The sequence below is a fragment of the Papaver somniferum genome, unplaced genomic scaffold, assembly GCF_003573695.1.
Source record: "Papaver somniferum cultivar HN1 unplaced genomic scaffold, ASM357369v1 unplaced-scaffold_21, whole genome shotgun sequence".
NCBI lineage: Eukaryota > Viridiplantae > Streptophyta > Magnoliopsida > Ranunculales > Papaveraceae > Papaver > Papaver somniferum.
In genome coordinates this window covers 3,872,056-3,898,034 of record NW_020631041.1, presented here as the reverse complement: position 1 = coordinate 3,898,034, position 25,979 = coordinate 3,872,056, and the positions used below count along the sequence as shown (strand labels likewise).

Sequence of the window (25,979 nt, the reverse complement as noted above, 5' to 3'; positions counted from 1 at the left end):
GGAATGAGATAATAAACCTAGCAAAGATACCAAAACTCAAAGAATGGCAGAAACAACCAATCACATTTAGCGCAGAAGAAGTATCTGGAGGAGGCGAACTCTATGAGAGTCCACTGGCAGTTAAGTTAGAAATAATACCAAAATAAAAGCCGGTCAAGGAAGAAGGTGAAAAGGATCTCACATGGGAGATAAATAGGATACTAATTGATTCTGGGAGCTCGGTGGATATTTTGTTTTATCATACATATAAGATAATGAGAGGAAAAGATGAAGATTTCATTCCTTCAACTTATAAAATATACGGCTTCAATGGATCCGCCAACAAGCCAAAGGGGGAGATTACCATGCGAATCCCTCTTAAGGCAATCTTTACAGAATTAACCTTTTGTGTCGTGGACATCGAATATCAATACAATGCATTAATTGGAAGACCGTGGTTACATAGCATTCTCGGTGTGGCTTTCGCATATCATCAGTGTATCAGGTTTTCGTTACCACAAGGCGTTGGAATCATCTGAGCATATGTTAATGAAGCGAAAACATGCAATGAAATTGATGTTGAGAAAAGTGAAGGGCGTGCGAATAAGAAAAGAAATTGGAAGTGTGACGCATAAGAAAGTAAGCGTGCGAAAGATTGATGGTGAATTTCATAGAAAAAAGAAAGAGAAGTTGATGACTATCATAAAGGTGAGGAATTGTCAAAGAAAGAAGATGTTGTGATCGAAAAGAAGAACCAGGAAGGAACTAGTACAAGAAAAATTCGGATGTGGACGTTCAAGATAGCAAAAAGCATGAATATGCGAAGAAATCTGAAAGGGCAGAGTTCCAACCTGGAGGATTAGTCATGAGCGAAGTACCACCATATAGCAAACAAGCGAATAAGAAGAACGGAAAAGTAACATGGGCCGGACCTTATGTGGTAAAGATATATGTTGGTAATGGGGTGTACAAGTTAATCGAAATAGACGAAAGAAATATGGAGAATATTCTTTATAACAAGAAATATCTGAAGCAGTTTTACAGTTAGGACGCACGACAAAACCAATTCAAAAGTACTACCTATATGAGAAGTGGGTGAAGAACTGAAAAGGGGTGAAGTAGCTAATAGATTATTATAAATTAGTAAAGATATTCCTGTTTGTGCGAATAAAGAAGAGAAAGGAAAATCAGAATTGTACGAGAAAAGATTATTAATAGAAAATTTCTATTTCTTCTACAATGAATACTCCTCGCATGCAAGCGAAAAAACGAGGAAAAAATAAGACCTCACTAGGGGGAAACAAAATTTAAAACCTCTAACTAGGGAGGCTAGGTATCCAATTGTGGCGTGCACCCTAGTTCGCACTTGTGCAAGAGGCAATATCGATAAGCCCTAACGCGTGTCACAGTTGGGAAAATCCTAGTAATGCATGGCTCGGGAAAAAACCATGTCATTCCTGGAACTTGAGTCATGGATATTGGGGGAGAAATAAAAGCCTATCCGGTAGGGACTCCTTAGTTGAAAGACTAAGGTACTAAGTTCTCTATCATGGAGTGTAGAAACTCGATCAGGGCGCCGCGGTACACGGTTGAGCCAAGGGTGTCGGGGGCGTCTGGAGCGTACCTCTCCGCTCTTGGAAATTCCTGGATATGATACACTCGGTCCTCAAGATACCCCAATTAGGGTGCGGTCTCGAAAGAGACCGCTAAAACAACTGGTTGTTGCATCACTGGATGTGAGTTGCCAACCCCAACCCGGTAGGGGTACGCCTCCTTGAAAGGGCAACCAGGGGGAGATAAGAACGACACCCTCCATTAGGGAGCTGAATTGTGTCAAAAGACGTCAATATCATGGGACTATAACTCAAACAAGAGTATATACCAGTCGTATTGGTGCATAAAAAATCCTGCGTAGGAAGTAATATGAAAGATGATAAGACGATATCAATGGGACTCTGCGCGAAAGCGTAGATATATCCTGCGATATCGTCGCACGACCAAAATGAATACCTGAGGCAAAGATAAGTCCTATTAACAGGGGAGTCTGATTAAGACCTCTAATTAGGGAGGCTCAATAAGACCTCACGAACAGACACAAAAGACCGTACTAACGTTATTTTTGCAGGATGAAATAAAATCAAAGGCAAAGGTATGATCACACCATAAAATACAAAGGTATGATTTTGAATTACAAAGGTAACATGCATAATTGAGGATTTGACATAGGCAATCACACTCACGCGAATAACAGAGGCAAGAATGGGATTATAAACATAATATGAATATTTTATTCGCACTAGCATAACTGCCTCGTGTTAAACATGATAGAAATCATATACTCGCACATGTGATAAAATCATATATGTTATTCGCACTAGCATAACTTCCTCGTGTCAAACATGATAGCAATCGTATACTCGCACATGTGATAAACTCATGCACGTGTATTATTATATTCGTGCACATGATGGACTCACGCACATGTTTTACCGTATGATAAATTCACGCACATAGGTTATTATATCTGCTTTTATAAGTTACGCTGAAACTAACACAAATTATTAGAAAAGAAAATATCTTTCTTTTGATAAACAAACAGGAGAAGGAGGGAGAAGCATAAATAAGGTGAAATCTATTAAAGGATGGAAGATACTCAGTATATGTACAAAGACGAGGGTATAATACAAAGAACATGAAAGAAGGAGAGAAGCTGACAACTACTTCTTGCCAACATTATCTTCATCAAACTCAGAGTCATGATCTTCTTCATCAGAATCCTCATATTCAGCATCACTATCTGAGATTTCGGAAGTTTCTTCTTTTTCTGAAGGAGCCTCAAACTCATAATGAGACGGGAATGTGATGTTCATAGCAAAGCTTGCCTACTTCCTCTTTAATAGCTCCGTCACGTATGCGAATAGCGTCCTTGGTTAGATTGGAAACGATGGCTTTGAGCTTTTTCTTAAGTCGACGACACTTGGTGTCACGAACTACAAATTTTGCTTCCAACCTTTCAATATCAGCAGAAGACTTTACCTGTAAGCTTTCAATATCTCTCTGATACTTCTGCTCATTTTCAAGAAATTCCTTCTCAGCGGCTGCGAAGAGATAAGAACAAGGGTCAAAATCGCACGCACATAACTCAAGAGATAAAGCAAGAGCGAAATTATTAACAAAGAAAAAGAGAAACCTTCTTTTTCAGAAATTATGGTTTTAATCAGGGATGCATGGTCAGATTCTAAACTAACATTTGTAGCCAACCCCAACCTAGCATTAGCAAGGACTCTAGCATCCAATTCAAACTAAGTATCATTCTCTATTAGAAGACGAGAGCGAATTTTATTTTCACGAGCGAGAAGATCATCCCTCTCACTTATGGCACAATCCCTTTCTATATGAATCTTGAGTTGAGCTTCATGAAAGTGCTTCAAAGCCTTCGCATCATTAGCGATTACCTGATCTTTCTCAGTTATAAGAGTATTCTTTTTGGCTTCTAAAATCTTAATTCTCTCTTTATCATCACGGGCGCGCGTTGAAGGGCCTTATTACAAATTAATAATGGTCTATGATCAAAAATAAGGGCTTCGTATTTTAGCCTCAATTCCTTCCAGCTAAGATTGTCTAGACCACGCATGGGGAAATTGTCCACCGAGGTGTTAAGAAGCTATAAAAGGGCATCATTATCATCGGGAAGTCTAGCCACCTCTTCGGTTAAGTTATAAAGCTCTGCAGGTTTAATTAATATAAAAAATATAAAGACACAACAAAAGTTCACAACGTATGAGGGAGCGAAAAGAAACACACCTACTAGCTGATTGTTCCCCCGACGACGAGTATCCTCCTCATGTGTCTTACTCAAAAGTGCCCTCTTAAGCTTCGTACACTCAACCTCCAAGAAATGATTCTTTCTTTGCGAGTCATAGGAAACCGCATGAGAAGCTCGCGCCACCTGCAAGGACCGGAAGACAAAGGAATTCAAATAATTAAAGTACCAGGAAGAATTATTAGCTTAAACTCACCCCAGTCTACAAGAAAAAAAGAAGATATACCACGGAATCCATAGCAAATAAAAACTCTGGAGATATGGCTGAGACAGATCCTCGCAGAGATTCATGACTCAAAGTGGGAGCATCGCATATGGAAGAAATCATTTGGCAGGTGCGAACTAAGTTATCATCACCAGCAGCTGCGAAGGAGTCTTTGAAGATGAGAGATAATTGGGTCATGGGGGAAGCTGAAGTAGAATCATCAGGGAATGGTAGCTCATTTCCTTGAGAGCAAGGAACTAAAGGACTATGAGACGAGGTAGTAGATGTAATCTTTCTCTTCTTCTTGGGATTATCTTTCTTGTTAGAATTCTTAGAAGAAGACTTGGAGACAATGATTTTTCCCTTAGACTTCGCACAGCTAGTAGACTTCAGGCGAGTAGCAGTCTCCTCCTCGCCCTTAAAAGATCTTTCATCATCAGTGCCACCAATTTCTAGCCCCTCCACCTTCACACACAGATAAAGATAAGAAATAGAGGAAACAATATTGTTAAAGTAAAATTAAAAAGTATTTCTTACTTCATCAGTGATCGAACTTAGAGCTTCCAGTGTGCCTGGTTTCTTATGAGCATTATAGTCCTTCTTCAACTTGGCAATTTGGAGATGAAGAAACCAGTGAAACAGAGAAAAATGAAAAGTAAAATAAAGAAATATTAATGCAGGGGCGAAGGTTAGAAAGATGTACCATTTTGTCCTCCTCAATCCAACTAAACTCCCAAGGAGAGCAGGGAGAAAATCCCTCGGGAAGGAGATTTATCGACCTATAGTCACCATAACCGGTGATATATGGACCCTCAAGAATAACAGGATAAACATCCCAGCGATTGTCATTAGAATTCCGTGCAGTGCGATTAGTCTTATCGTTAAAATCAACGTCTCGCATAATCCTTTGATTCTCTACGAGGCCATCTTTCCTCGACAAGCGAACAGCCTCGCGAGATGACTCAGACTTCATAATCACCACTTCGTAGTTAGCAAAGAATCTCTCAACAGTATAATCAGAAAGAATAATTTGTAAGTCAGCATATGCTTCATTCCTGTATTCTCTAGGATAAAGGGATCATAATCCAGCGGCACGACGAGAGAAATCCACCATGATCCTAATAGCATCACCTGTCAACTGAAAAATCACACGCCTAAATTTATCATGCGATAGGATTCTATAAAACAGAGGAATTCGCGGATCCAAGAGGGGGATAGGCAGACCAGCGAGAAGCTTCTCTACAGAGATAATGATTTTCTGATCATTCCATTGGTCGGTCTTGAACCATTTAAGGTTAAGCGTCAAAGTAGGCCCTGATGAAGAAGGAGCGGTTAGTGTGAAGCCTTTATCCCTGAATTCGACCTCTAACCTATCAAACTCCTCTACCATTCTCCAACCTGGTTTGTGCCCCATTGTTGATCTTTTATAATGGGATTATAAATATCAAGATAGTCAAGATAGCTAAGATGATCAAAGGGGCGAAATAATACAACAGACAGGAAACAGAAACAACAGTTGGAACGAAGAAAGATCAAACAGAAAAATAACTACGGTAATAAAATAAAAGTTGCAGAGGTTGAAGGAAGAGAGTAAAAAGAAAAGAATAAAAACGAGAAGAATCCTTATAAAAGATTTCGTTTCATCCCCACGAAATTCAATTTTATGAACGCATTTATGAGTGAAAGGACATGAAGCGACAGTTACATGGATTAATCGCAACGTGTCCAAAGGTGAATCGATAAGAACGACACGTGGAGAAGTTAAAGTCCGAGATCTCGGAATAATGTCAGTTAAGAAATATGAAAGGTTGATGAGGTGCGGCAAATCACATAAAAGGTGCTAAGAGGATTTTAAGAGCAGTTTCTCTCATCGCTCATTCCATAATAAAGATCGCTAAGAGAAGAGGCAAAATGTAGGGGTTAAATATCGCACCCATAGGTATCATGCGAAGGGATACTATTATAAGGGGGCAAACATACTCGCACGTAGTATATTCCGGATGACGAAGCTAATGACGTCATAAGGTCACGAGTAAAATGTGAAGTCAGTGCGAATATCCAAGAGCATGTGCGAGAAGATCCAAATGTAAGCGTGCGAGAACATCGCACGACAAACCCGAAAATAGGGGCTTTATTAGCTATCTTCCACTATGTAAAACTCCTATATATAGGACCAACTACCACTGTGTTGAGGGAGAGATCTTTTTAAGAGTAGATATAGAACTTTAAGAGAGAGAAAGTTGTTTGCTCCCCAAGTCAAGGGTTTTACTGTACTTCTTTGTATTGATTTCTAAACTTAATAAAAATTCTTCTAAGTGTTCTTCACGATGGTTTCCTAGTTTATTGTATAGATTACAAGAATGTTACGCACGTGCATACGCAGTGCTTCGATCAATGGCTGAAAAAGGATCTATCAGATGGAGTAGGTTAATTAAATCCCATCTTAGTGTACAGGATCAGTGCTTCGATCAATGGCTGAAAAAAGATCTATCAGCTGGAGTAGGTTAATTAAATCCCATCTTAGTGCACGGAGCACACCATAACCGAACATGCATGTTCAACAGGTGGAATAAATAATTGGTCATTTTGGTCAATTAATTGACTTATTAGCATAAGCAGTATTTTATCTTCACCTACCTCCACCATTGCTGCTGATTTTCCCCCTTCTTCCAAATTCTTCTCCGTCCTTTTAATTGGCAATGTTTAGTTTTTGTAATTTGTTATCTCCTTGTCTGATGCGATTGAAGAAATTAATAGAAGAATCGTCCACTCAGATCTAAGTTTGCTGTGAAGATAAATTTCAATTTCATTTTTTTGCTAATGTAATTTATGGGTATTCGATCGAACTGATGGAATACGTAAGGTTGTGATCTATTGGCTTTTGTTGTGATGGAATTGGGGTAAGAAATTGTTTGATTCTGATCAAATGGACTTTTGTTGTGATTCAGTGATTCTTATGATTTTATTAAGGTGATTTTAATCCCCTTAAATTACTTTTGTAGCCCTAGTTATTTACGGATAGTTAAATGAAAAAAATAAAATGAAGGGTAAATTTGAAAAACATTTTTTGCAGCTTCACTCTGCTTCAGTAAGGGGAGTTCCCTTTATATAATAGAACAGATCTAAGGGTTGTAGTAGTAGGATACCCATTACAAATCTAAATTTTAATTTCCACTCAAATTCAAACAAGATACACAGCCCACAAAATTCTTGCCCTAAAAATGAAAATGTTGCTGAAATTAAGACCCCCTAATCCTTAATCAAATCAACACCAAATTAGAAAATTAAACACATTAATTCAATACCCCATAATCAACCAGCACCAAATTGAGCAAATTCTTGACCTGATGATGGTGTATCTTCATTTTATGATGCTCATGATAATGATGCACTCGTCGATGTACTAGTTCAGGATAACAATTGAACCCAGTATCAATCCATTAGAAACCGAAAAAATCAAATGAATCCAATATCAATCGATTAAATAGAAATCCCTATGAAAAATAAATCCCGTATCAATCAATTAGTAATACCACATCTCTCTGCAAGAACAAAGACAAGTAGAGGAGAGTGTAATCATAACAATAATAAGCATCCGACATACAGAGGTGGGGGAAATGGGTATCTGAAATTCGTGAACCGAGAAAGAAATCAAGAATATGACTTGGTACATTTCAAACACCAGAAATGGCAGCAAGAGTTCATGATGTTGCAACTTTAAGTATCAAAGGTAACTCAGCGATTCTTAATTTTCCTAAAATCAGTGATTCACTTCCTCGACCTGTTTCTCTTTCTCCTCGTGATATTCAAGCTGCTGCAACTAAAGCTGCTTCCATGGAGGAATTCAATAAACGATTTCAAATGAGCCAATCATTAATGATTACATATTAGTTGATTCAATTAACGATTACGGATGAGTCTTTCCACCACCACTATTATAGTGTTGTTCTGATGGTGAACATGATTCTGGTTGTGGTTACTCTTTTCTTGATCAATTATTATCAGGAACTGTTCAATTATTTCCACCATCATCTCCTAATTTCAGCTCAATAGATCCCCTCTCGATTCCAATGCAGAGACTACTACAACAACATATTGTTCCCATGCCCATATTTGATTACAGAAATAGTTAGAGGTGGAATAAGAAAATGATTTATAATTCAAGGGGCCATAGAAAAATTAATTAAGTCAAAAGTTAAACACATCGTCACTTGACGGAGTCAAGGCGGGTCAACGTTGTTCTTTAAACCAAATGCAAAAGTTGGACAAATGTTAGTCCAAATCCAGGTTTTGTTCAAAACCTAAGAACCAAAAATCAAATAATCCAAAAATTAAAGTCTATGAACATCGCTTTATCCGTTAAATGGTTATGGAGATTTGCTAATGAATTCGATGCTCTTTGAAGACGTATATAAGAGAAATTTTGTATTTCTATGGTGGATTAGTTGTCCAAGCAGCCGATAGGTTCTTAAGGTTATTTTGTATGCAAGGGTCTTACGCAAAGGACATATTTTTTTCTTAAAAACTTACGGTTCAGGGTTAAATTTAATTATGGTGAAAGAACAAGGTTCTGGGAAGACATGTGTATTTTAGGTGATGCACTTTGTAACATTTTTCCTTATCTTATGCAGACTCGAGGTCAAAATCGAATTTTTTTGATGAAGTTTGTTCTGGTTATCTGTCAGACCTTTTTCAAAATCTTATGCTTCCTAAAAGACTTTCGGAAAATTCTAATAGTGAGTTTGAAATAATTCAAGAGAGCCTCTCTAATTTTAGTATCAATGTTGAAGATGTATTCCAGTGGAATTTGAACTCAAAAAAAGAAAAACTTACATTGTCAAGTCTAGCTACAACATGCTTGTCCCTCCAAGGGCTTCACCAAGCGAGGAAGTTTTTACTTCTATACATGAGCAAATTTGCGGCTTACCCAAATTTGTACTCTATGACTAGAACAAAAATATTTTTGGTAAATTTTCAAAAACATTAAGAAAATTCTTAGCAATACTGATTCGGGAAACAAAAAAGAATCCTGAGAGACAGAGTTGTTCTAACAGTACTATTATGCATGATATTATAATCATAAATTTACAACAGTTAGTCGGATTCCTTTTCAAGACACATTAATTCGCTATCTTCTATTTAAAAACACATATATCTCCGGAAAAATATCCCGATGTGTAAATATAAAGTAGAAAGTGGGTCCTATTTCAGCCTTTTACCATCTCAATATGCTGGAAGCGCCCCACTTTCAGTGGTTGGATCCTCCCACAAGAGAATACTCTAGATATTTGAGTGTCAACGCAGATTTTTTTTTTTTGATAGGGTGATTTTGGATGGGGGCATGGGGGATTAGTAGAAAATTGCCATTTGTCAGTAAGTTTTTTAACTAAATACTTGTTTGATTTTTATAACAAGGGTGTTTAGGGAAACATAAGTAATTAGTTTCCATTTTTTGTTTTTAATACTAATGAAAGAAATACGAAGGAGGAAAACCTCTCTTCATCTTCTTCATCTTCATCGGGTTATAACATAGAACAGGGAAAAAGGTCAAACAGGCGAAGAAAATCCAAATGACTTTAAGACTAAAGTTTTGAGTTGGATTTGGAATTTATTTACTAATTGTTCATTACCGATTCTGGGTATTGTTTGTACTATGGAAAACTATAATGTATAATTAAGAGATTAGGTTTTACTTTTATGATATTTGATTTTGATCCTGACAGATTCTTTGATTCCAGCAAAGTCCCGACAATCATTAGTTTTGGCCGCGATATTTTCTTTCTAAGATCAAAGAGTACACCAGTAAGCTTTGCTTTGCTGAAAAAATTGAAATATATGTTAATTTTACTTCTCCATTAATGGTGATTATCATCACAAGACGATTGTAAATGGTAGTAGAAATATCATCGGTGGTATTTTTAGTTTTCTTTATATTATCAAGGTCCTCTCTCTGACTATCGTTAATCAAATTAGCAAGCATTTAACCTTTTTCCGATCAAAAAACAAAACCACCGTCAACTAATTAAGATTTAAGATTTATATTTTCCTGATGCTAATTTTTCTAGTAATATTTTCAGAATTTCACGGACAAGAGGAAGATTAATTACTAGAAAATTCCTTAGATACCCTTTCTTCAAAAATTAACTAGATAAAATCAATTAATTGAGATTGACAAATTTTTACTGGTCCCCCATGCCCCCATCCAAAATCACCCCCATCAAAAAATTTCTCGTCAACGTAGAGTTACTCATCTTCTATACTATTTTAAACATCAAACATCAAAGTTACCACTGATGGCGTGCCATGTGATTTTCCAATCTGGCAAGTCCATCGTGGACGTGGATTCAATTTGCCAGATTCGAACCGTCAATTCTAGTATGAGTCATTGCCGAATCATCGTTACATACTCCATCTGTTCCATTTTAGAAGAGGCTCTAAAGTTGTTTTTTGTTTCACATTATTTGATAGTTTTTTATATTTTTCAACAAAACTACTATCAATACCCTAACATTCAATCCTTGTAGAAATCCAAAGATTTCTCTTTTGCCTTATAGACAGACTAGGTTTCAAACTTGCTAAATAAACGGAAAAAATCCGTTGTCCGTCCATGTTTTTTAAGTTTTGTTTTTTATTCCAAGTTTACCCCTCAGTCATATTTTTACCAGTTTAACTAACCTTCCTGGTCGAGTTAGGTTAGAGTAAACTATATCCTCCTTCTATAATTGTTCAACATTTTGCGAGATTGGATTTCAGAGAAGAATTTATGTTCTGGATCAATTTTAATTGTTTAACGATAACAATTACCTTTAACTATCTCCAATTTATGATCACTTACTACTGTTATTGTTTTTCATGTTTTTATAACTATCTTCAATTGAAGTAGAGAAGAATCAGCATACAATGGTGAGTTCAAAATTTAACGCAATCAGCTCTTGATATCACTTAGCATCTCTTCAAAAAAGGTTTGATCTTTTTTCTATATGTTTTTCGTTATGAAGGGTTTATATTGTTCTATCAGTTTATTTCAAAATTGATATATAGGGTTCCAAAATTTAATATGGAATTAAAATTATAGGGTTTCAGTGAAACGTGGAATCAATTGTTTCTAATAAGTTGTCCAAATAGTTTTAATTCCAGGAAGGTGTTTATTAAACATTTGCATTGTTCTTCATTAGGCCAGTGGTCTTTGTTTCTTTTGTTGTCTATGAACTGGTGATAGGTTTATTTGATGTTAATTAAGAGGTTCATGATTGTTAGATATATCACTGGTTTAGGTTTTGTTTATGCTATTTATCTGTTTTTCAGTATTGTTCTTGCTTGTGGTTCTTATAGTTATTTTTTACTATATTGCAGATCAAAACAACCGCCATTTCTGACTGTGTATTCACACTATTGTATTCATCCAAACTGTTGTAGCTGCAGTAGATGTTCACTATTATTGTGCTATCATCACGATTAATGGCTCTCACTGGCCAGTGTCTAAAATGGCAACAACATTTAAGGTTACCAGACAATTACCTTTTGAAGTTGTTTTTGTCCTTGAAGTTTTTATATTTACATCTACAGTCTCATCTAAACCCCCTTATATCTGTTTTAGGGTTGTTGCCACTTGAAACTTTGTTTTTTCTTTTTTTTTTGAGGAATTGGTGCCATGAAACAAGAGGAAGGCGATATTTTTCCAACAACTCTTGGACATCCTATCAAATTAAGCACAAACATTGAGTATATTAATTGGAATGTCTGTGTGTCTTGTAACTATGATCTTGGTATAAGCCAAATTGGTATAGAGTCTATATATACATGTATCTATTGAGGTCTGAGCACACACAAACATTTTTTTCCATTTTCAGTCATTTACCTTTCTATTTTATTGGTGATTGTAGATTGGCACTGGTTTTGACTTTCTCCAGCCTTATGTATTTCGCTTGTGCTATTATTTATTTATGAAGACACGAGAATAGGTAATTGATGATCTAGTGGGTACAAAGCTTTTGTTTAAAAATTGTCTTCATGTACTCACCCGGTGGCTAACAATGCGCTTTAACTTAAAACTGCTTTCTTTTTCTTCCTGTACTCATTCCTGCCTTCTTTTTCGAATAAGCTGGCGATGCCCCGACATCGTGAAACTAAATCTCTAGAATACAGATGGACATGGATGATTTTCGATTAAAAATTAAATCCCGATAGATATTTTTATAATGTTTTTTGTTCATTTACTTATCTTTATTGTTCTTAAGTTCGTCATTTTTAATCTGTTTATTTTACTCTTTATATGCACTTGTATTCATGTATGTTCCCTATAATTACGTCTCCAGTTTTCCTTGAGATTGGCGTTCGCCTGTTGGAAGTGCTCCTTATTTTGTGTAAATCGTACTCAAAATCAAATTTATAAAGTTACTAGGCTATATTTTATACAGAAAATGGGTTATTTGTCCAAAAAAAAATAGTTTTCCGTTTCAGATGGACGAGTAAACTTTCATCATGGGTCAGATGGACATGAAATATTTTTATGTGAAACAGACAAACATACCCTTAGAACAAATATCTTCTCTGTTACCCTACCATCGTCTTTCCTTTTTCCTCAACCATCTCCAAAAAGAAAAGACCAGCAGTTCACACCACCGCCTCTCTTTCTCCTCCGTCTTTCAACATCACGATTATTGGAATCGGTTTTTCCACCTTCTGCTTACCAACGACGAAATCAATAGTATCATCGTCTTTGTAGTTGAAAATGGAGACACCATCGGTAGAATTGGTTTCTCCGTCTTCTGCAAACAACGACACAAACTTCATCATGGAAGATTTATAGCCTAATTAGGGTTTGAGCTGATCAATTTCACAAAATGTCTCCTAGAACTCGTAAGTTCCAAAACCCTAACTTTGTTTTGAATTTATTTTCAAAATTACATGATTAATTTTTGAATTGTAAGTACCCGGGTGTAACTTGGTTATTTTTGTTTATTTTAGTATAAATTGGTGTGAAAATTAGGTTGTTGTTGTAATGAATCTGAAAATTAGGTATATTTGAAGTACCTGTCGATATTCTAATTCAACTTTACTGAAAATTAGGTTGTTGTTGTAATGAATTTGTATTGGATGAAACTGGTTTGCATTGGGTTGTTGTATTGGATTGTTAGCTGTATTGAATGAAATTGTATTTTTATGGTTGGTTATATTGGATGAAACTGGTTTGCATCTGGTTGTTGTAATGATGTAACTGGTTATCTGTATTACATGAAACTGGTTTTCATTTAAGATAGGATGTAACTGGTTTTCATTTAGACTTAAGTTAGGATGTATCTAGTTTACATCTATTGGCGGTCCTAATTTTAATGATTAGGTCGTAATGAAAATGTATTTGATGAAACTGGTTTCACATATACACTAAGATGTATATCCTTGTTTACATTTTTTTTGTTTGAATTCTTTTCATCTTAGTGTATACTCTGATACATTCAAACTGGTTTCATTATGTGTTTCCACCAGATGAAACTAGTTTCATCACGTATTTCCATTGGATGACAACATAGCTTTTTGTTCGTTAGCGCTAGATGAAACTGGTTTCATCATGTATTTCCACTGGATGAAACATGTTTTTTTGTTGGTTACAACTAGATGAAACTGGTTTCATCTTGTGTTTTCATTGGATGAAACCTTTGTACGTCATGTGTTATTACTGGATGAAATTGGTTTCATCATGTGTTGCCATTGGATGAGCCTGGTTTCATCCATGTTTTATTATCTGTTAACGTTTGTGCTTGTATATTTTTTTTTTATAAAACAAAAACTAAATCAAGGATTCGTTTTATTGATTTCATGTTGAATAAGCACTAAGAAAATCTGGGCAGAAAAGCTGGTGCTCCTTTGGCATGTCATCCACAGGTGGACAAGGTTCTGTTCTGCATCAATATTTGATGTTTTATCTCTGCATCTCCGGTATTATTGATTTCATGTTGAATAAGCACTAAGAAAGTATGTCCCTCAACCAGGTTGCATTTACTGGAAGTTCTGCAACCGGTTCTAAGGCGATGGCTTCTGCAGCTTAACTGGTCAAGGTATGTTATAGCGCTTTACCTTGGATTATGTTTGAGTTTGTAAATTTTTCGAGCTTTCTCATTGGTTTTGCGATTGTGGCAGCCTGTCTCCATGGAACTTGGTGGTAAAAGTCCAATTGTAGTTTTTCAAGATACAAAACTTGATAAAGGTTAGTTCCAATGACCTAGAAGCCTTTTTCATTTCGAATTTCCCAGACTCTAAAGAAGTATATACAGTAACTTCCATTTTGGATCTTAACTTTCAAAAACTCCTTTATCAATTCTTAATTGTTCCACCAAAACCTTGAAAATATTAGTATTTATAGGTATGGATGCTCATAAGCTTGTATCGTGTTTGTAACAGCTGCCTAGTGGACTATTTTCAGTTGCTTTTGGACAAATGGCCAACTCTGTAATGCAACATCTCGTCTTCTTTTGCACGTAAGTTGAAGAAATGGAAGCATTTATATTGGCTTGACCTTTATCTCTTGTGCCAACTTTGGATTCTTTTTCCCTGGATCCATTTGGATAGTTTAGTTTGTCTTGCCAATTTGTCCAATAGTAGCAATAACTGACCCAGCCCTATGTATTAAGTCAGAATGAACGAGAGCAAAAGAGGGAAGTTTGTTGGTGATGTTATAATGGACGTCTAGTCCGATGTAGTATGTAACCATCATGTTCCTGTAGGACCAGTACACTTCGGTTCATAATGATTTACTTTTTAACTAATAAATCTATAATATTATGAGTTGTATAACTTTTGTGAAGCTATTTTAGATATCACCTCATGTCAAATATTGTTCTCTATCTTCCAAATTTATTTCTTATGATCTAAGCATTACATTGATGTTTCAGGAAAGCAATGCAGAAGCAATTTGCCAGAGACTAGTCAGTTGGAGCAAAAACATCTTAATTGTACAATCCATTGTGCGCGTGTTTCACTTAAAATCCTAATCGTCCAATTGCCAGCTTCAGATTCTCTCCATTGGAATTAATTGGAAGTCATGAAATAGCAACCAGCTTCTTCTTATTTTGAATCATAGGAGGCTATGCTTTCGTCTTAATACATGCATTAACTTGACCAGTAAAGATTTGTAGAACATAGGGACATATTTATCTCTTCAGGTTAATAAATAAAAAATATTCTGGGCCAAATATCCATTTTGGCTAAATGAACAGTATTTTTTTTTTTTTTTTGGCTATATAAACAGTATCTAAAGCTAACAATCTATTTCACCCAAAAAATTTCTGTTTTGGTCTTTTTGATCAATTTTGTGTATTTTATAAAGTTGGTGGTGTATTTGAAATTGCTTTTTCGGGGTTTCATATCTCTTTAACTTATTCTTCGGTTAGTTCCCTCTACCAAATTCGTCTCTCTCCAATATGAGGGTTCTATACTAGCCATGGCAGGTCAATGGAATTCATCAGAAAAAGCAGAGGTCAGTAAGTAGATAGAGTCAGTGAGACATGGAATGATATGCCGTGAGTGATACCGAGAAATATCATAAGAAATAAGAAAGCCAGTTTTCCCCTTCATGGGTATCCGAGTCTCTAGAACCAAAACTCAAATCTTGAAATGACATAGATAGACACTTTCTCGAATTGGAACTAACCATTTCGATGTCTCAGCCTCATACCTCGGATTAACAAGACACTGCGTGGGTCTTTTGTTAATATTGGGTAGTTTCAAAGAGCTGAGGATATTCTACCTGTGGAAGATGGTACAGTCAAATTCGTGGAATTTCTCCAAGATATAAGGTAGGCTCCATTTCTAGGTTTTTCTTTGTGGTTACTTGAAAGTCGTAGTTTTGAGTTGTGACAAAAAGGTTGTCTATATTTTTGTTGTTTCTGCTAGTTTCAACAGATTTCTTAAAATCTTAGGACTATGGTTTAACATATTAATATATTGTCTTTTGCTCTTCACTCTTCAGAAATGACGAGCACAGTATGCCTGACTCATTGGTCTATATACAATCCCATGTAAGAAAATCATCATTAATAATCCTTAATTAATTACCTTATCACCGAGCTCGCATCGTTTTATAAATCCTTGCTTTTGCAGTACAGGGAATGGCGATATTGATACCTCGAAAGTGGTTAAAGCCGATGAAGACGGTTTTATTGTGGGAGCTTCAGGTTAATAGTAGCTTGAAAAACTTTATGTTAATTGAGTTGTTGTTGTTAAGAATGAATTTGTACAATCCGATAGTGATGACCAAATATTAGCTTTATAGTAAATGTTTGCTCGTAAGTTACTTGGACTTAGTATTTGAACATTTTAAAAGAGTTTATTCAAGCTGCAACTGCTAATACTATTAGATATAGACATGTTGTGGTGAAGAATTAGTATTGAATTAATCATCTAGGTGCTAAACCAATGTTTGCTAACCACAAATTGAAATTTGAGATCGTTTCTTCTTCATCAAAGTTATTTTCTCTGTAAAAAAGCAGTTTGGAGGAAATGGATACGAAAGTTCAGAATTGAGTGTTGCAGTTGAGTGTTTCTTACCCTTTACTCCTCTTCTTACCAGTCCTACTTTATGCTTTTAAGGAACTTAAACAGGACTTTGAAGTGGTTACGTCAAGGATATTGCAGGCAACACGAGTTTAAAGCTACTGTCCTTTTTCGGTTTAGTTGAATTGTATTGCTTCACTGATAATTTTCGGAGTTCTTATGATTTAGGTTGAACATTTTTGTTTGTACTGTTTTTTTTTTCCAAATCTTTCTTAGGCAAGTCTTGGGTGTGTGGGTTAGTGAATGCTCCTTGTTGTTTTGGGGTTTCAAATCCATAGATAATAAACATGAGTGTGTATTAAACGAAGACATTGAACAGTAATAAAACTTACAGTTTGATTTGAGTTGAATTTTAGATCTGTTAAATAATTAATTATAGGATCGTGATGACCTGAAACTGCAGAATAGTACGAAAATGCTGGCCATCCCCACCCCATTTCCACCGGTGTCAAGAAGATAGTGGTGTAATGCCACATAAAAGGACCCCCTGTTAACTCCAATCCAAGGGATCAAGAGCTAAGATCGCTCCCACCTAATAGGAAAAGGGGTGGGGGAAAGGAAGGGGGAAAGTGTAGCAGCTTCAAGCGTAGTCCCTACCTGAATAGCTATCATTTAACGTCAGTAGCGTGCCTACTGCGAAGCTCACTTCTCTGTAAGCAAAGTAGTACATATTTTCTTTCAGACGGTGTATAAAATGTACTAGGTACCTTACTAACACGGTCGTATATATTAAAATGGGTACCTTACTTTTTAGGATGCTATATAATATAATGGGTTACTGACTTTGGCAGTTCTATAAATTAAAATAGGTACTTGAGGTAGGAAGTAAGGTTAAAAAAATGGGTAAACTGTATACACCAACCAAATATACTGGCAACAAACCAAGGATTTTACAGTAAGTCAAAAATGAGATGAGCATTCAAATAACACAGACTCATAAACTTACAGATATTGTAGAGCTTCATTCAAGTAGATAAGTCTAGGTCCGGAAAATTTGTATTTCGGTAAAAAAACATAGAGAATATTAAATTGCCAAGAAATGAAAACTTAGTGAAACTTAAGCTTTTCAAGTTTGGAATATGTGACAAAGTTGAAGGAATCGATCCAGTTAGCTGATTGCTTTTCAACATGCGAAAGAATTTCACCAACAGATAAAATCACTGAACAATAGACTATAAATTTGAACCACCCAATGGAAATAGAAGCTTACAATGTCTCAGATTCTTTGATAGTGAAAATGGTATGTTCCCATATGTCTCATTGAAAGACAAATCCCTGACATGAAGAATTGATACTCAGATCAATATAACGAAGAAAATGCGAGATGATGCATTGATACATAACTCGTTATTCCTCTATTTCTTCTTTGACATCAAATAAAGAACCAAGTGCAACATGAACTTAATCCTACAGTAGAGATGATTACAAGATGAAAATTTCAATATAAACTAGAAAGAACTGTATTTGAATTTCTCACAACTTATGAAGAAAAATTTCGCGGTGACATAGAGTTGTACCTGAAGTTACACTAGAGATCTGGTTAATAAGACAAGCCTGAAACTTTCTGATAGGTTTTTCACCCGGCGAAGAAGAGAAGAAAAATAAGGGGGAAAGAAGAAAAAAAAAGGATGTCCTAGGAAAGTTAGCCACCGGGTTCATATTAACCCACCCATACACGGTTAAGTTAACATCTTAAGGGACTAGAATGTCTTTTCGCACCGATCCTGTGCCAACCAGGAGCCCCAAGTTGAGTATGTCCGTCAATAACGGTTGACTCAAACGTTGACTGTCTACAAGGGAATATGGAAATCTTTGGATTTCCATGAAGACAGCTATAACATTATTGTCCTGGAACTATAGGTTTATTTTTAAATGTGTGGTAATTTTAATTAATGTTTCGAGACATTTTTCAAGGGCATATGAAATCTTTTCATATCTCTTGCCTTTACTTAATCACGTGAAAACTCCCAAGTAATCTAAAGTGGAACAGACGGAGTATTAAATTTGTAGTAAAAAAAATCTTAGTTAGCTAGATAACATCTAAAGATTTAAAGGCCATGACAAATAAAGCTCCCACGTTGAACGGTGAGGAAACCCTCGCTTCCTATTGGTCGAAATAGGCCTTTTTCGAGTTTTGTGAAACGAGCGTTTTGGTGAGGATACTTGGCAACGTACGATTGGGTTAAATTTGTAAAAAAAAAATAGGAAAAAGATTAAAAAAAGGAAACCAAATTCAATTTGGAACTCATGACATGGCAATATTTAGGTGAGGACACTTGGCACTTATGATTGGTTTAAAAATTACAAACTTAAAAAGGAAAACCTAACTTACTGTGTTGTGGAATTTTTTGGAAATCCAAATTCAATTTGGAAATCGAGTAACTACTATATTAGGGCTTTTTTTTCCAAATTAATATATATAGGGGAAAAAATACACATATATTCTGCGAAAATAAAAAGAAAAAATAAATAAAATATGCACATATTCTCCACTAATTTAATGTATTTTCCCCACAACATCAAATAGAGAAAACATCGCCACGGGGCGAGGCGAAGCCGCGCACACACCAAATACAAAATGCATCGCCACGGGGCGGGTGAAGCCCAACGCACACCAAATTAAAAATGAATTGCCACGGGGCAGGGTGAAGCCCCGCGCATTCCAAGTTAAAAGGAAAAACTAAATAAAATTTGCACACATTCTCCAACCTATTTAATGTATTTGCCCGCCACACCATATCAAAAATACATCGATATGGGGAGGGCGAAGCCCCGCACACACCAAATCAAAATTACATTGGCACGGGGTGGGACGAAGTCCTGCCCACAACAAGTTAAAAGAAAAATATGTCTGATGCATAGCACGGGCACAAATCTAGTGTCTTTGATTTTCCCACCTCATTACTAACTCAGTTTACTTTATATCCGAGTTATGTTCAGTTTCACCGATTGACAAATCAGTTACCAAACATTGGAAAACAAAAAACAATGTTGTTTACAGATTCGACAAGATTGTCACAACCAAAAAAAAAAAAAGGTATTGTTAATTTTGAGATAAGTCGAGTGTTCTGTCAGATACAAGACTGACTAGTAAATTAGCATTAAAAGAACATGCATGAATTTTAAAAAATTAACCCATCGTGCTTGCATGTTTTTTTTATTTTTATGCATATTTTTGAATCTAACTTTGTAGTAGAGAGTTTCTTGCTAAAGCTTTTTGATTAACCCGAGGCGGCAAGGTATTCTTAATTCAGGATCACTTTTGGCCCTGTCGATCGAGAACGAGAAATAGCACTGCATTTGGTTTTATTAGTTTTGGTTTATGTTTTTTTGTGTATGTTTGCTTTGTTGACATCCAATTAGGATCATATGAAAGAAATTTATATTAAGATTCTTTGGTTTCAGACTTTCAGTTACTTTTTCATTTTGATTATGCTATTAATACCCTGCCATTGAATGATTTGTCTTATGCACCAGTTGCACCAGTTGAGTCTTCTGATCAATTTGAGTTTTTAATGACGGAGAGTGATCAAGCACTTGAGTTGCTCTTTTACATGATTTCAATGGAGAAACCCAGACACCCAAACGAATTAGAGAAAGCATAGATACTTACAGTATGAAGTGTGAGACCCAGTTTGCTAAAGCTGGGTTTCTTAGTAGAATGTCGTTTTGGTGGCTAAATCCATTGATGAAGAAGGGTAAGAAAAAAAAACTTGAAGATGATGATATACCAATCTTAAGAAAGATAGATAGAGCTGAATCATGTTACTTATTGTTCACCGAACAACTGAAAAAACAAAAGCAAATCAAGCCATCAATTGCACGAGTGATTGTTTTATGTTACTGGAAAGAGATTCTAATATCTGGGCTCTTTGCATTTCTCAAGGTAATCACTCTTTCATCAGCCCCATTGTTTCTTGGTGCCTTCATTTCTGTTTGGGAAGGAAAAGAAGCTTCTAAGCACGAGGGCTACATGCTAGCTATATTATTGTTTTTGACCAAATTCATTGAGTCGCTGTCGCAGAGGCAGTGGTACTTCCGCTGTAGATTGTTGGGAGTGCAAGTCAGGTCTTTGCTCTCAGCATCTATCTATAGAAAGCAACTTAGGCTTTCTAATGGTGTTAAGTCAAAGCATTCAGCTGGCGAAATAATCAATCTTGTCACTGTAGATTGCTATAGAGTGGGGGAATTCCCTTATTGGTTGCACCATATATGGACATCATGCCTTCAATTATGTCTTGGATTAGCGATTCTTTACCGCACAGTTGGGTTTGTATCAGTTGCATCATTAGTTGTAATATTATTATCCTTGTTATGCAATACTCCCTTAGCCAAATTACAGCAAAAATTTCAGAGTAAGCTTATAGTGGCACAAGATAAAAGGCTGAAGGCTATATCAGAGGCTATTTTGAACATGAAGGTTTTGAAGCTTTATGCCTGGGAGATGTCTTTCAAATCTGTTATTGAAAGATTGAGGAAAGAGGAGCTCAAGGTTTTGAAAGTTACTCAGCTTCTGATGGGATATACTGTATGTGTGTTTTGGATCTCACCCGTATTGGTTTCTTCTACAACTTTTGTTGCTTGTTATATTATTGGAGTTCCTCTCAATGCTACAAATGTCTTCACTTTTGTGGCAACTTTACGCATTGTTCAGGAACCCATTAGACTGACTCCAGAGATCATTGCAATGATCATTCATGTAAAAGTTGCATTTAGACGTATTGTAGAATTTCTTGCAGCACCTGAGTTAGAGTGTAAAGAAGTTAGGAAGCTGGAACGAACAAAGCAAGATAAATACGCCATTTATATCAGTTCAGCTAATCTCTCATGGGAAGATAACTCATCAATTCTTAACTTAAAGAGCATAGACTTAGAGGTTAAAGTTGGTGAGAAAGTGGCCATTTGTGGGGAGGTTGGTGCAGGTAAATCAACCCTGTTAGCAGCACTACTTGGAGAAATTCCTAAGTTGGAGGGAACGGTGAGTTCTCATCACCCCAGACCTTTTCTCTGGTTTGAACTTTGAAGCTATCAGGGCATACTCTATATTCAGAGGCTTCATCATAGTTTTGTTAGGAGGTTAATTCTGTGAGACTAAGCACTTGGAAAAAAAAATTACTTTCTTTCCATGGACGCTAATCTACATGAATTGGTCTAATTTTGTTATACAAGTTCCTTGATGTATACAGGTTCAAGTTAATGGGAAGATTGCTTATGTTTCTCAGATGGCATGGATTCAGTCTGGAAGCATACAAGCCAATATTCTGTTTGGCTCCCCCATGGATAAGCAAAGATATCAAGAAACAATAGAAAAGTGTTCACTGGTGAAGGACCTTGACATGCTACCATTCGGCGATCAAACTGAAATAGGAGAAAGAGGAATCAATTTGAGTGGTGGCCAGAAGCAGCGAATTCAACTTGCTCGCGCACTCTATCAGGATGCTGACATATATCTTCTAGATGATCCATTTAGTGCTGTCGATGCCCATACTGCTATAAACATATTTAATGTGATCTTCCAATTCTGGGATACTTTTGGTTTCTTGTGTGTTTCGATTTGGATCCTAAGGAAATCTAACTTGGGTTTTAATGCAGGAATATATAATGGGTGCTCTATCGGAGAAGACGGTCGTACTTGTTACACATCAAGTTGATTTCCTTCCTTCATTTGATTCTATTTTGGTTAGTACAAATATTAGTTACTGAAACGGTTCAACCTGCAGGTTTTAAGTTTCAACTGCCTCAAAATCAACCAATGCATCTGTGCTAATCCAACATGGGGCTTCATATCATATTTTGAACAGTTTCTATTTTCCTACCAGTTGATGTCAGGTGGGCAAATCCAACATGCGGCTTCATATCAAATATTGTTGTCTTCTAGTCGAGCATTTCGTGAACTTGTCCATGCACACAAAGCTACAACTACTTCTGAAAGACCCCACATTCAATTAGTAACTTCTTCCGGTGAGTGTGAAACCTATTCCGGAAAGACTCGGGAAAGTTATTGCGGAAATCAGTTAAATGAGTCAGTTGAGCATCAGCTGATTGAGCAAGAAGAGAGAGAAACCAGGGACACTGCAGGATTAAAGCCATATATACAGTATTTGAATCAAAACAAAAGCTTCATTTACTTCTCTGTAGCTGTCCTAAGCCAAATCATATTTTTTGTTGGCCAAGTATTACAAAACTATTGGATGGCTGCTAATGTTCATAACCCTCACGTCACCCAATTGCGACTGATCCTGGTGTACATTCTGATTGGATGTAGCTCAATGTTCTTTGTACTCTTTAGATCTCTTTCTACAGTTGCTTTGGGCATAATTTCTTCCAAGTCACTATTTGATCAGCTATTGAAATCTCTTTTCCATGCTCCAGTATCCTTTTATGAATCTACACCTTTGGGAAGGATACTAAGTCGGGTACGTAAGAGGCCCCTAGTTAGAATGACGTATCAATAGTTCTTCTTTTGATCGATAACTTTATGACACATATGTCTTTCTTCTGTGTATGTTCGTATAGGTTTCTTCTGATCTGAGTATTGTAGACCTTGACCTTCCATCTACCTTCGTTGTTGCTGCTATGAGTAGTGCTAATACTTGTTTCAATCTGGGAGTAGTAGCTGTTATTACATGGCAGGTTTTAGTCGTTTCTATACCGTTGGTATATATGGTGATTCTGTTGCAGGTAAAAATCCAACAAATTTCTCTTCATAAATCCTTTTTACATTTTGACTGAATGCATTTGTTTTTGGTACATAAGTAACTTATGTCAGAATGTTTCCTTAAACCCGATAGAGATACTATTCTGCTTCTGCAAAAGAGTTCATGCGGATGAGTGGAACTACCAAGTCAATGCTAGCAAGCCATCTGGGTGAATCTATAGCAGGAGCTATGACAATTAGAGCTTTTGAGCAGGAAAACCGATTCTTCACAGAGAATCTTGATCTCATTGACAAAAACTGTGGTCCATCTTTTCATATATTTTCGGCAAATGAGTGGTTGATCCAGCGTTTGGAAACACTTTGCTCCATTATTCTTTGCTGCTCAGCCCTGGTGATAGTTCTGCTTCCTACTAAAATTTTCGGTTCGGGTAGGTTTGGTTTTACCTTTTATGCCTGTCGTTCTCACACATTTATGTACATGATTAATGCAATGGTGAACGTTTTACTATTCAATAAAAATGAAGATTCTTAATTCAACTACAAAATCTTATATGGGAGTTTGTGAAACACTTCCATGACCAATCTTTCTTATGGCAGGATTTATCGGGATGGCACTGTCTTATGGTCTTTCATTGAACCATTTCCTAGTTGTTGCTGTTCAAAACAAGTGCACACTAGCAAACTATATGGTTTCTCTAGAAAGGCTAAACCAGTACATGCACATTCTCAGTGAAGCTCCAGAACTCATTGAAGGAAACCGACCCATGCCCAGTTGGCCTGCGATAGGTAGAGTGGAGATCCACGATCTGAAGGTACGTGACGTAAAATTATCTTAAATTTGTCCATAATTTGCAAATTCACATGTATTGAAAAATCAGTATACTAAGAAACCTGATGCAGATGAGGTATAGGTTGAATACTCCAATTGTTCTTCAAGGGATTAGTTGCATATTCGAAGGAGGCCACAAGATTGGGATTGTTGGTAGAACAGGAAGTGGGAAGTCAACTCTAATAGGTGCATTGTTTCGACTCGTAGAACCAGTAGGGGGGAAAATCATCATTGACGGCATTGACATCTCAACCATTGGGCTTCATGATCTACGATCACGGTTAGGGATCATCCCTCAAGATCCTACACTCTTTAATGGTACTGTCAGATACAATTTAGATCCCCTATCTCAACATGTGGACGAGGAAATTTGGGAGGTATATATTGTCGCTGCTTATACGTATACATTGCTTGTGTTTATTTCTTTACAAATTGGAGGAGATGTTATATTTAGTTCGAAAACCACATGACTAGTAGGATGTTCCGATACATGTATGCAGGTTCTTGATAAATGTCAGCTTCGACAGATTGTAAAAGTCGCAGATGAGGGTTTAGATAGTTCAGGTATTTATCGAGAGCAAAATATCAATCTCTTTCATTTCGTTTCATTTCTTTCAGTTTATGATCTTTCAGCATGTGCAGTTCAACAAGACGGTGTAAACTGGAGCATGGGACAGCGGCAATTGTTTTGTCTGGGGCGATCTCTGTTAAGGAGAAGCCAGATATTGGTGCTTGACGAAGCTACTGCTTCAATCGACAGCGCAACAGACTACATTCTCCAAAAAACCATAAGGACAGAATTCGAAAATTGTACTGTTATTACAGTGGCCCACAGAATACCTACGGTTATGGACAGTACGATGGTTCTCGGCTTAAGTGATGGTGGGTTTTATACACTCTTGTAGTGTGCAAAATACAATTTTACATTAAGTGAATTTTCTTTAGAATGTTCACAGTTCAAGTCAGACAGAGGTACCTTCTTCCGGTGAATCCTACCCGTATGCCAACGGGATAGCAGTAATGGATGATCAGAGATTCGTAATGTGATTATAACTGATCACCTGAACTGTTTTCCATTGTTGTACAGGGAAAATTGTGGAGTATGATGAACCAGTGAAGTTGATCGCGGATGAAGGATCGTTGTTTGGGCAACTTGTGAAGGAATACTGGTCTCACAGCCACACTGCATATTAATGATAAAATGGGTTCTTAAACACATTAATCTGTCTCGGTAACTGATTTCAGCTTTTTTTATGTCTGACTTGGATGTAAAGAGTCAGATTCAACCGAATCAGATTCAGACGGACGTCTGTGGCTTACTTAAGGTTGGCCGTTATTTACCAAAAAGACAGTTACCATTATAACTGTTTTTCCCATTTTTGAAAGAATAACGTTTTTTAGCATTATGTAACAAGCGAAAAACTATGTAACAACTGGACCTTTCAAAATGATATTTCTTAAGGTCCAACTCAGTAACCGATATTGCTTTTCCTGCAATTCTAATCTTGGACATAGTCGATCCAGATATTGTTAACATATAAGCAGAACCTTTATAAAATAATCCCGATAAATCAACTGTTATGTTAAAATAAAATAATAAAATTTTTGCCGTTCCCAATTATGGACAACTTGCTAAACTAATGATTTTCCAAATTTATAAATTAATAAAAATTGAAACTTTTCTGTGGGTCCCATAAAATATATAAGGGTTCGTTTGGCACAAGTGGAGTTCAACTTCTAGCTAGTTCAAACAACCTAGAAAACCAACTACCTAGAAATTCAACTGCCTTTGTAGGCATCAAAATTGAATAGGTGAAAAATAAGGTTAAGACATAGTTCTTAGTTCTTACTGAAAGCAGGATTTCATGAAAAGAGATAAGAAGAATCAAAGCTTTTCTGATAGTGTGAATCGTTTGAAATCAGGATCTGTTTGTGC

At 36.4% G+C, this 25,979-nt stretch overlaps 1 protein-coding gene across 1 annotated transcript; it reads left to right on the top strand.

Annotated features, from left to right (window-relative positions):
* Window positions 1-20,172: 20,172 nt before the first annotated feature.
* On the top strand, window positions 20,173-25,237 carry LOC113339456 (ABC transporter C family member 10-like). The gene is made up of 12 exons (XM_026584723.1): window positions 20,173-21,088; window positions 21,155-21,534; window positions 21,743-22,063; window positions 22,149-22,235; window positions 22,376-22,972; window positions 23,073-23,237; window positions 23,348-23,642; window positions 23,812-24,026; window positions 24,115-24,420; window positions 24,544-24,607; window positions 24,686-24,925; window positions 25,131-25,237. The coding sequence occupies exons 1-12, from the start codon at window positions 20,173-20,175 to the stop codon at window positions 25,235-25,237; spliced, it is 3,693 nt and encodes a 1,230-aa protein (XP_026440508.1).
* Window positions 25,238-25,979: the final 742 nt, after the last annotated feature.